The sequence below is a fragment of the Zootoca vivipara genome, chromosome 9, assembly GCF_963506605.1.
Source record: "Zootoca vivipara chromosome 9, rZooViv1.1, whole genome shotgun sequence".
NCBI classification, from domain to species: Eukaryota; Metazoa; Chordata; class Lepidosauria; order Squamata; family Lacertidae; genus Zootoca; species Zootoca vivipara.
In genome coordinates, this window is record NC_083284.1 from 28833378 (window position 1) to 28846245 (window position 12868).

Consider the following 12868-nt stretch of genomic DNA (forward strand, 5'->3'; position numbering starts at 1 on the left):
TGCATGGAGTAATATAAAATTCAGTAGACCTGAAGTATTAAAAGTAGATAAATAAGTACTGCTCTGGCAGGAAGGTAAATGACCTGAAGTATTATTCATCACTAAATCCATATTATACAGACAAGTGCACACAAATCAACTCCCAACCCAAAGTAGCCTCCTTACCCTGCCAAACAACGTTTTAAATTCCACCGCAATTTCCTGGCGTTGCGCATTGCTTCTGCTCGTTAGAATCTTCACAATTGGCTCTTCATCCGTTCCTTAAATTATGCAAATTAAAAACAGAGTGATTGATTGCAATGATGAACATAAATATTTTGTAGATAAATATGTCAAGCATTGAAAATAGGCTACAGTACACATGAATATTCACTTTCTAGAAATTCTGAGTTGCTGGAAGCAAGTTATATAAATATTTCTCTACTTCACCATACAATATCCAATCCAAACATATTTTAACATGCATTATTGGTATGGCATGGCTAAACCAGATTTCTGCCCATGAAAGTGCCTGGTCTATGAGGGAGATTTCCATGAACTCAAATGACCTTTTTCAAGCACTGCTTGCAACTAATTAGTTCTCCAACCTCCTGCTTCATCGCCATTAAAAGAAAAAGGGAAATTTGCCCAAGGTATGTGTGAGGCAACCAATTAGATTTAGTGATAATGTACAACAACATGGCATCCGAGTTGGAGCAGGAAGTATCACTCTAATTCTGATCAGGCTTCCCAATGATGCCAAATAGCCAATCAAATTTGTCTATGCTGTGACATCATGAAGCCAAATCAATGCTTCCAGCTCACACTTTAATCAATCAGTGGTGCCTTTATTTTAGAAAAACAATAATTAACATTTCCTGAGAAATGTAACTATTTTAGAACAGGGCTTCCACTGTTCAGGGGGGAAAAAGGATAAAGTTACTTTTACTGGAACACATTGTTAATGATTGCTTTTCTAAGCATGCCATATCCTGGTTATGCAAACATCAGTGAATGACTGCTATGTCAAGGGATGAAGCAGGAATCCGAACATGTTGATTAACTCTGATAATGGTCCACCTAGTCTGTAAAACAATTAATGCCTTACCCAAGCCTTTCATTGCCTTTCGAAGGACCTCAGCATCAGCTCTGGCATCAAAGGCAGGGAAATCCTTCACGGTGCCTTTTGTATACTGGAAAGAAACACAACATTACATCAAGGCATTGCAGTTTTGGCAATATTAGAATAACTCCAAAAGCAGGGGTGGAATCCTCAATCATCTAACGCTAATATTAACTCAATATCTAAAAGACAGGAACAATAAGAATCTGGCAAGGATAAAAGGAATGCATTTCTGTACGCAACCGCAGCAACCAGAATCTTATGGGCAAAAAGTTGGAAATCTGATAAAACACCTGAAGTAGTAGAATGGAGAACTAAAATGTTTGAGTTTGTGGAGGTGGCAAAACTAACAGCATCAATTAGAGAATGCTTGACTCAAGAAAATAAGAAAGAATGCGAATGTGTAAAGGAATATATGGGGAAAGTTGGTGCTAGAGTCTGAAATTTAATATGCTATAATTAAAATAAGCCGCAAGGAGATACAAAATACAATAGAATAGTAATGGCATGATAAATTAGATAGAGGTCAATGCAACGATAACAAAAAGAATAGTAGGCAAAGAGGATCACACACAGGTGAAGGGAAGCACAAGGGGTGAGGGAGGGAGGTGAAGGTATTGAAACTGTAGAAGGATCTATGATTTCTATGTTTGAATATGGACTGAACTGTTTTCAATTGGGTTGTTGTTGTTTTTTGAAAATTTAAATAAAGTAATAATAATAAAAAAAGAATCCAACAAGTTTGACTCAAATGTTATGATGCATAAGCACATTAAACTAGCATTGTTCTCTGACTCCAGCAAGGAATCGCAACTCTTTATTCACCAGTTTCAATTAATCTGCTCTATTGTTAGAAAACTGGCAAAAGGGATCTAGCTCAGAGGGCAACCATAAGTCAAAGGCAAAGACAGAGGACAAAACAGAATTGGCATCTGAACAGCAGCTGTAATTTATCTGGCAGCAGATGCGTGTGTTATTCTAAGCCAAAGCTGAATCATTATATCCCAATGGGATAGCTGCCATGCTACACTACATTTTTTAAAAAAGAATCTAGGCAAAGTAAATGCAACAGGCAACATAACAACATGTCAAACATAAAACATTTTATTCAATTTATTCTGGACTAGAAAACTCAAAAAGACTAGTAAACACTATTTTTCCTGCTCCTAAATGAATATTTCCACACCCACTGACATACCCCTGCCCAAACTTACAATCAATTCAAATAAACACTATTGTTCAGACTTCTACGTTTCTGCTCACTGTGGCAGGGGTGCCAGTGTCCTCTAGCAAATGACTAGGCCCACCTCTAACATCTTTGAAGTGGAAGATTTAAGACAGGGTTGTTCCAGCAGTTGTGTGATGACTCTGCTCCCTCCCAGCTCCAAGGCTGGAAGGCCAAGGGTTGTTTGACTGCTTGAGGGGAGCTGTCCAACACCCCTGCCTTCTAACTGTTCTAACAACCCCTTTCCCTGCAGGAAAGACAACCAGAGCCCTTCTTGGACACCTGGAAGCAAGGCACCAAAGCATCTTCCTTACGAAGGGGCCAAGCTTACAAGCTCCTTGCCTGCCTGTCCAAATCAACTGACTAATAAGGCGTTTCCTTAGCAAAGAGGAACATCGTGACCACCATTTTTCGTATCAAGGCCAATTACATGCAGGCCCCTGTTATTATTCTTACAAACTGCTTACAAATGATTCTTAGCTTTAAAATATGAATCAATAAATAAAATTTGGGTTTAAAGGAGCGTTTGGTTAAGAAGACTGCTGCATGTATGCTGTCTATTGAAATCAGTTTAGAATGACCTTTTGATCAGATTATGAACTGGTGTGGAGAAAGGTTTTTTTTAAAAAATAATCTGAAAGTGTCTCAAGACTGGGAGATCAGCAAGGATTATTTTTCATCTTGTCATGAAATACATATGAGGGGAAAAGATACTGCAGTAAAATTAAAGAGGTACTTGCTTTTTTCAGTATGGCTGAATTAATTCCCCAGTTCAGCTAAGTTTTTTGGGGCTGTTTGTTGTTTGTGTTAGGATTACAACACTTACACTACAATTGAGTTATGTAGCCGTGTTGGTCTGACGTAGTCAAAAAAAAAATTAAAAAAATCCTTCCAGCAGCACCTTAGAGACCAACTAAGTTTGTCATTGGTATGAGCTTTCGTGTGCATGTACACTTCTTCAGATACACTGAAACAGAAGTCACCAGACATTGGATTCTTATCTCATTATACATGATAAAGCTATCTTTAGCCATCTCACCCCTTGCTTTTTCCTGTAAGACCAATTGCAGTCATTAACAGTCGTTAACAGCTATCAGTCAGTCAATCACCCTTTCCCACCACCCTTCTGAGTAATACCCCTCCCCACCCTCTCACTATATATAAGCGTCTGGTGACTTCTGTTTCAGTGTATCTGAAGAAGTGTGCATGCACACGAAAGCTCATACCAATGACAAACTTAGTTGGTCTCTAAGGTGCTACTGGAAGGAATTTTTCTACAGTGGTACCTCTACTTACGAATAACTCTACTTACGAATGTTTCTACTTATGAACGGAGCTCCATCCGCCATCTTGGATGCGGTTTAGATAGGGTTTTTTCTACTTACGAATTTTTAGATAGGGTTGCTTCGACTTACGAATTTTTTCTCCCAATGCATTCTTATGGGATTCGACTTACAAATTTTTTCGACTTAGAAATGTGCGTTCAGAATCCCTTAAATTTGTAAGTAGAGGTACCACTGAATTTTGTTTTGACTACAATTGAGAACATGCTGAGTATTCAGTTAGGAAGAAAGAGTTACACAGAGTTGGCATAAGTGTTCATTTCTAGATCTTATCATAACATGTGTGGGCAAATTCCAGCAGAATGCTTATGGTGGAGAGAAATACCACAGAAGGGTTGGGGAGGAGGATGCAATACACTGAAGACTCAATCCTGCATGCAGAGTTTTGCAACGAGCTTCTGTTCACACACAAGCAATCCTAGTTAACAGCTCAGATGATTGGAAGCCCTCATCTTGCAAGTATATGCATGTTTAACCGCTGTAATCCTAGCGTTCCAAGTAAAGACAGTGACATTCATTGAGAAGGTAGCTTACTAGGATTTTTCTGTGGCAGAACCCAGGCAGAAAACTACCAGTCTTCCCATTATTTCATTATCCAGGACAGCTGCCAGTATTGAACTATGTAAACAACGCTATCAGGGTGGTGGTGGGGAGACTACAGTCTGCAAACATACGTGTGCTCTGAAAACAGGAGAGTTAGCAGGAGGTGAATGGGAGAGAAGACAAGCTAAGCAGTGATGTAAGGGGAGAGAAAGATCAGCCAAGGTATGTTTGAACAGCTTCCCAAGGCCTGTGGGCTGCTTTAGTTGTTTAAAAAGAATAGGAGTCATGGAAACCTGCCAGTTTGAGTGGAAGTTCAACAGAGGAAAGACTGTTTAACTCTTCCCTCTCCTGCCATTTCTCTACTAAAAATATCCTTTATAAATGAGAAAACTTTGTAATTCTCTCTCACTCCGTGGGGAGAAAAATCAGCAGAGGGATTTTTAGTGGACAGCAGCAGGATTGGAAAGAGTTAAGCAGTCTCTCCGTCCACCACTCCTTCCTACCAGATTGCATATACTTCTCCTTTTTAAAAAACATTGCAAGGCTGTCTTTTGCACTTTTGGTCCTTAGCTACACCATCGATTCCTAAGCACTTACTTTTAACATCACCCTCGCCTATTCATTTGTTTGCTACATCACTATTAAAATCCAATCCATCTTCTCCTTTGATAATTAATCCAAGAGAACAAATATATTCTTCTTGGGTGCCTCCAAACCAGCAGCTTGTTGAGGAATCGCACCATCTGTTTTCAGATAGCGGAAAAGAGACAACACGACCCACACTGGATTCAAAGGCCTTTCTTCTTCACTGTTCCTTTTCGCAATCCTATCACCTCAGAGCAAAGCTCCATGCTTTTGTGAAACTGACTTGGAAAGAGGTCTCTTCCTGGCTCTCTTCCATTAGAACACTGGTGGGTGGGTGAGAAGCCAATTTATTTTGGACAATTTGTGCCACTGCACCTGTATCCTTGACCCATTTATTATTGCTAATTTTATTGGCAGAAGCTAGCACTGAGTATTTAAAAGTCTGTATTAATGTGCCCCACTTCCCACAGGCAACAAAATGCTTCAAAAACCTTAAAAATGCTGCAGGACCAGAAATAGCAGCAGGATGGGAAATGACCAAGCATGCCCTGGACAGCAACAAACCTATAATGCTTCAAGTCTGCCCTGCTCTGAAAAATCATTTTATGTCTATATAAGTAAAGGTAAAGGACCCCTGGACAGTTAAGTCCAGTCAAAGGTGACTATGGGGTTGTGGCGCTCATCTCGCTTTTAGGCCAAGGGAGTTGGTGTTTGTCCACAGACAGCTTTCCGGGTCATGTGGCCAGCAGGACTAAACTGCTTCTGGTGCAACGGAACACCGTGACCAGAGCACACAGAAATGCCATTTACCTTCCTGCCGCAGTAGTACCTATATATATACTTGCACTGGTGTGCTTTCAAACTGCTAGGGTGGCAACAGCTGGGACAGACCAACAGGAGCTCACCCCGTCGCATGGATTCAAACTGCCGACCTTCTGATCGGCAAGCCCAAGAGACTCCATGGTTTAGACCACAGCGCGCCCCGCCCTAACAGGAAAACACTTCTGAGTGTGCTCACAATATGAATGAGCCTGCTTTGTGTATCCAGGGATGTGTGCTCTAGGAGCCATTTCCTATAGGATACATACATTGAAGATCATGTCTGTTATGAAAGGTAGATGAATGAATCAATCATTTTTCTTTTTATAAAGGAGTATGAGCACCAACCAGAAAAGAACCAAACCCTTGCCTATGGTTTTTTAAAAGATAAATTAATGGATGTGCTCCACCCTTTACAGCTGATGCAATATGCATATATTTTACAATATACTTTCTCTGAATATAAATAGGTTCATAACAAGCCATGGACAGGTGGCAAGGGCTGCTCAGGTTTTAAGCCATGTTAGTGACCCTTTTTTCAACTGTGTGTTCCTGAGTAGGAAGACACTCTGTACATGAGTAGAGGCAGTGTTGCCCTTCATACAAAATTATATGTAGCAACATTGGTTTAAGGACTGCCCAATTAAACATACCTAAAAACAGTACACACATCTTTTATATTGCATATTCTCCAAAGGTACACACATTGCAATCAACTCAATGTTCTGGGCTTCCTTTCCTAGTATCTTGGGACAACATCCAAACATGTGACAGTTGTGCACCGCTACTATAGAAACAGCTTTGTTAGAAAGCTAAACTACTCCAATTACAAAGGACGCGGGTAATCATTGCAGCAAGGTGGTTATTCTAGACATTAGGTGACGGTACTGTGATATAACATTACAACTGTTAGTCAACCCAGACTACAGCAGAGCAAGACTAGGCAAATACTAAGTGCCAGTAACTTCTGTAATCTATGGTACTCTTTAGCATGCCTTCCATAAGACTGAAAAATTATCTTACTTCACTTGTAGTTAGCTCCTGCTTGTTCATTCCTCATAAGCCAGATTTGCCCATGCTGCTTTGAATGTTATCACAGTGCCAGACTAGATATGATGTGGAAGGTATTTGAACAGACTTATTTCTCAGGCTTCAAGAATCAGAGTAACTGCAAACAAAACTAGCTGTTCTGAGCCCCTTATCGTTTACTACATTTACATCATGCATCATCCCATTAAATAATCAAGCTGTTTCTCTGTCTCATCTATCTTCTCAAAGATCAAACTGTGAGCTTCATGGAATTCAGAAAATGGAATGTTTGTATGAGCTGAGCCGGGTACTTCACATTATTTTGCCTCTTACTCCCTCTTTTTCCCTCTTCAGAAGTTATCACACACACATTCTAATGAATGCATGCAGAGGCCCACAAATGCTGTTCCTGGCTCCAATATCTCCAACTCATACCTCCCTGTGTTGAGAAAAAGATCTGAAGAGAGAACCTATGCATATTTGGCAGAAAATGCTTAGACTCCCCATGAAATTCAGGAAGCACAGACAGTTGGGGTTCCCTGATCATGCAAAAAAGCCTATGCACCCAATACATGATGGTCTGGGAACAGAGCAAGGATGCTCAATGTGTATGCAGCCCAGCTTCCTCCTGGATTGTAACCCCATGATAAACATATTTTTCTTAGATGTTTTGTTCAGGCTGCAGACACACATAGTGTTGATTCTGATGTTTATGAATGGCAACCAACTTCTGGTTAAGCAGTATTTCCCAATTGAAGGCCATATGACCCTCCTGCCCCCCCCCCCAGGATATTCAAAGGGAGCCACAGGTGAAAATGTATAAATGGGGGGACACAGCACGAGGCTAGGGGGCCACAGAAGGAAGTGAGAAATGATAGAAGGAATTATTTTATTTTATTTTTTAATCCTGATTGGCTAGCTATCCCACTTGGCCCATCACAAGTGGGTGAGGGGGTGGCCCACCAGGGCCTAATGCTCCTTTGTGCCATGTGCATTTTCTTGGAGAAGTCCTGGTTTGTTTTCAGTGGGAGAGGGAGATAGCTGAGGCACCTGTTTTGCCCACTAGAGCCCGTGATCCAGAACCCCCAGGTCAGGTAAGTACGCTGGTGTGGTGGCAATGAGTATGGCTGGGCAAGCAGGAACTGCTTGTTGCTGCTGCCAGTGCTGGGCCCGAAGGCAGCCTGGGCCTGACTCTGCAAGGTGCAGGGTTCAATCCAACCCAGCGCCTAGTGGATCAGGACCTTTGGATGTTGCGGAGGGCAGCTCAGGGATGGGGCAATTTGCGCTGGCACTATGACACTGGGGCAAAGGATAAAAGGTGTCCACCCAGACCAATATCATGGTCCAAATTATCTTCACCCCCAGGGCTGTTTTTTGTAAACTTATAAAATATCTGTAGTCACATGTGTTTAGTCCTTCAGCTGCCATTCTTGGACACTTCCAAAGTAAAGTCTTGCAAAGATACTAAAAAGTTTTCATATTTATTTAGAAAAAAATAACTTTAAGGTTTACAAAGAAAAAGTCATTCAGAAAGAGAGAAAATGAATGTACTGTAATGCAAAAGAAGCCTGGCCACAAGGAGTAAGTAATAGAAAACAGAGGAGGAGGAAAGTGGAATTTGGAATCTTTCTCTCTGCCTGGCTTCTTGCTTCTTAACCACTAGAAATAGACAACACCCTCTCACACCACAAATCTACAGTGCAGGAAACTTGGCTAAAACAATTAAAAATGGGGGAAAGTCTGACGTGGATTTCACATGATTAGGCTGAGCTCATATTGCTATGGATTCTGCCTCTCTTTAAAACTCTTGGATGGACTGACTCAGTATGAAAGTTAAGGGCAGAAGTGAAAGTCCCTTTTATCTTTAGGACAGACTTCCCCAACCACCAGAAAACACTCCTCTTCAGTAAGGCAGGGACTAAGAAAATGATGGGGAACCAGACTGTCACGGTCATAGAATTATAGAATCTTAGACCTGGAAGGGTCTCAGATGGTCATCTAGTCCAACCCCCTGCAACACAGGAATCTCAGCCAAAGCATCCATGACAGATGGCCATCCAACCTCTGTTTAAAAACCTCCAAGGAAGGAGAGTGCACACCTCTTGTGGGAGTCTGTTCCACTGCTGAACAGCTCTTACTGTCAGAAAGTTTTTCTGAATGTTTGTGGGAATCTCCTTTCTTGTAACTTGAAGCCATTGGTATGAGTCCTAGGCTCCAGAGCAGGAGGAAACGAGCATGCTCCCTCCTCCATGTGATTGACAGCCCTTCAGATATTCGAAGATGGCTATCATATCATCTCCTCTCAGTCTCCTCTTTTCCAGGCTAAACATACCCAGCTCCTTCAAGTGCTCCTCATCAGGCTTAGTTTCCAGACACTTGATCATCTTGGTTGCCCTCCTCTGCACACATTCCAGCTTGTCAACATCCTACTTAAATAGTGGTGCCCAGACTTGGATACATTATTCCAAGTGTGGTCTGACTAAGGCAGAATAGAGTGGTACTATTACTCCCATGATCTGGGCACCATGCTTCTGTTGAAGCAGCCTAGAATAGCATTAGCTTTTTCTCTCTTTTTTGCTGCTGCTGCATCACACTGTGGACTCATGTTAAGCTTGTGGTCCACCAAGACCCCTAGATCCTTTTCGCATGTACTGCCAGTAAGCCAGGTGCCAACTTCCAAGTACTTAACAGGGGAAGGAAAACTTTGTTATGTCTCTGCCAAGCATCTTTTTAAAGCCAACAGCCACCATGACCGTTCCTTTGCAGAGCTTACTTTGTGAGCTTTAATGAGACCTTCCCTCGATCTAACCTACCGGTACCTCACTGGGTTGTAATAAAGAGGGAGGGCGGTTAGAGACCCTGCACATCGCCCTGAGCTCTTCAGAGACAGACTGGGAGAAGGAACCCATACGGATAAATGAATGCCCTGCAAGATGGCGCCAAGGCTGCTTCCCCACCCCCCACCCCTGCGTTAATTTAATAAAACACATTTTAATAAGGAGGAAGAAAAGGAATCCGGGTATGACTCACCTTTGCCATTGTTTCGGGAATCGATCCGGCGAAGACGAGACGCTGCAAGAGAAGCCGAGCAGAAAGTATCAGGTTGTGCTCTGTGGAGTTGTCAGTAAACTCTGGCAAAGGCGCAGGAAACGCGGGGGCGCAAAAAAGGCAGAACGGAGGATTCCCTGCCAGCACCCAGAAGTTCCGATTTCGTAATCGTCACGTCAGGAGCCAACGCCCAAGCCGGCAAACGTGTCCCCATGTCCCCCCTTCCCCTCAGCAGGCGCACGGAACTATCACAGACAGAGAATGCCTTCCCTCCTGCAACGATGTTTACGCATTCCTTATATATCGCAGGATTTTATTTTTTGTTATTAGCGCACTGCACTGCAAGAGCCTTCACTACACACTTCTCTATAAGGTGCCATTACCCCTCTCCAGTCCACAACTCCTGGCCCACACGCCCGCGGAACTCACCGAAACTCGACCGACGGAGAGAGCAGCGAAGCGCACGGCAGCGATTACGCGCACAGAGTGGAGGCGCCCAGGGAAGCGCTGCGGTTCTCGCTGCTCGCCACGCCCTGCGCTCTGATTCTCGCTCGAGGCCAAGCGTCGTGGCTCTTCCTGCCTGTAGCCACACCCATCCCCTCTCCGTTACCAGCGCGCTCGTCCAGGGAGAGGCTGGCTTTCCATCCGAGTCCCCGACAGATGCTCCCTCCCGCCCCGTCTCAAATCATCGCCAATAAACTGAGGGCGAATTTTGAGGCGTTTCAACAGATGATGATGGATGACAAGCAATATTGAAGTAAAATAAAAAAATTCCTTCAGTAGCACCTTAAAGACCAACTAAGTTTTTATTTTGGTATGAGCTTTCGTGTGCATGCACACTTCTTCAGATAATATCAGAATATTCAGATATTCAGATAATATTCAGATAGTATCTGAAGAAGTGTGCATGCACACGAAAGCTCATACCAAAATAAAAACTTAGTTGGTCTTTAAGGTGCTACTGAAGGAATTTTTTTATTTTACTTCAATCCAGACCAACACGGCTACCTACCTGTAAGCAATATTGAGTGATTCAAATAAAGTACAGCGAAGGTTTAGTTTGCAGAAAACTTTCGACGGGCTGTTTCCATTACCACTGCCTATGCTGCTAACTTGAAACGAAGGGTGGGATCGCTATGAAATTGAGGATGTTTTTTATTTATTGATATGAATCTCATCTGAGGGCCGTGGCAAGGTGATATTATAAAAAAGCTTAAAGTGTATTTCAAGCTTTGCATTTCGGAAATGGTCTTTTGAAACTTTATAGTGTACTTTAAAATAAAATAAAAATAACTGGAGATAGGTCTAAAAACAATGCAAAACAAACACTATGGCAGAGACTGTCATACCAAGGCTCCTGGCCTACTGTTACCATAGAAATTGAATTGTAGAGTATGATGGGACACCAAGGATCATCTAGTCCCAATGCCCTGCAATGCAGGAATCACAACTAATATGTCTGCAACAATGTAGGCAACCTCAGGCCCGTGGGCCGGATGCGGCCCAATCGCCTTCTCAATCCAGCCCACGGAAGAGTCCGGAAATCAGCATGTTTTTACCTGAGTAGAATGTGTCCTTTAAAAAAAAAAATGCATCTCTGGATTATTTGTAGGGCCTGCCTGGTGTTTTTACGTGAGTAGAATGTGTGCTTTTATTTAAAATGCATCACTGGGTTATTTGTGGGGCATAGGAATTCGTTTATTTTTTCCCCTTCAAAATATAGTCCGGCCCACCACATGGTCTGAGGGATGGTGGACCGGCCCACAGCTGAAAAAGGTTGCCGACTCCTGGTCTACAATATATGGCTGTCCTATGCAGACTTACTTGTGAGTAAACACCGTTGAACTCAGTGAGACTTGCTTCCACATAAGTATGCCTATGGAGCACAGGACAGAAAGTGTTCTTGAAGTAAATCGACAATGCTTTCCAATATAAGTAATTCCCATTGAATTCAAGGAGACCTACTGCCAGGTGTGTATAGGAAAAGTGCAACATGTGGCTTGGTCCTGAGGCCTTAGTTTGGGTAATGGGTATCACTCCATAGGACTTCATCCTTACTTTCAAGTAAACGTATCTGTGCTAGAACCAAATAAAAAAATTCCTTCCAGTAGCACCTTAGAGACCAACTAAGTTTGTCATTGGTATGAGCTTTCCTGTGCATGCACACTTCTTCAGATACATATCTGGAGGAATTTTTTTTATTTTGTTTCGACTACGGCAGACCAACACGGCTACCTACCTGTAACTTATACCACTTTAAACAGCCCTCAGATATTTATCCAACACTGTATCTATCAAAGCCAACAAGCAACATTACAGCATAAGCTGTGTTCAGGCCTTTATTATTATTATTATTATTATTTATTAAATTTGTATGCCACCCTTCATTCAAAGATCCCAGGGAGAATCACAACAGAAAATTACAAAATTACAAAATGAGAATACAAAATACATAACAACAACAACAAAAACAATGACTTCCTTCCCAAAAACACATTTAAAAAGCCACACAAATCAGCTTTGACTGTGCACTCTAACAGCTGGATATGAAAGGGAGCAATGGACAATCATGTGTCAGTTCAGTTATTGTATGCTGCTTCGTGCATTTCCATGGAAACATGAAAACAAATATGAATAAAACTGGTACAGTTTCAGAAGAATAAGATGTGATCTGAAATCACATGGATCAGATTGTAGGACTAGGGATCTGCTGTGTGTTAAAACTTTCCAAATGGCTGTTCCCAGTAACATTCCAGAGAGATCAGTCTGGCCGCTGTTTCAAAGCCAAAATCAGCCTGGATATATGCCCAGGTCAGTGCATTAAAAAGCCCACAGAAAAAATACTACCTATGGGAAGTCTCTGTGTACTTTAGTCCAAACTAGCCAAGTTAAACACTTTCTACATCCCCATGACTGAACCGTGTGTTGATTATCTGCATGTGGATCTGTAATTTCAATCTGTTTTAGCATTTTAACTTTTGTATGTTTTAAAGTATGGTTGTGAATTCTCCTTGGGTTTTCTTGTTTTATCTTTTTGTAAACCGTTTTGATGATATTATTTTTAAACAAGCAGTATATACATTTTATGGCATTAATAAATAAAAATGGGTGCATACACAAAAGGGGGTACATACTACCAAAATCTACTGGAGGGTAGCAAAATGAAACTGAGTC

At 41.9% G+C, this 12868-nt stretch overlaps 1 protein-coding gene across 1 annotated transcript in view; it reads right to left on the minus strand.

The window, feature by feature from the left end:
• The window catches only part of ANXA5 (annexin A5), a 29921-nt gene extending 19639 nt beyond the window's left edge, over window positions 1-10282 (minus strand). Inside the window, exons 1-4 of the mRNA XM_035112905.2 lie at window positions 10124-10282; window positions 9677-9718; window positions 1088-1172; window positions 166-260 (exon numbers count right to left, since the gene is read on the minus strand). Coding sequence (XP_034968796.1) covers window positions 166-260; window positions 1088-1172; window positions 9677-9685 — 189 coding nt within the window. The 5' untranslated portion in view covers window positions 9686-9718; window positions 10124-10282. The remainder of the gene's footprint in view (window positions 1-165; window positions 261-1087; window positions 1173-9676; window positions 9719-10123) is intronic.
• Window positions 10283-12868: the final 2586 nt, after the last annotated feature.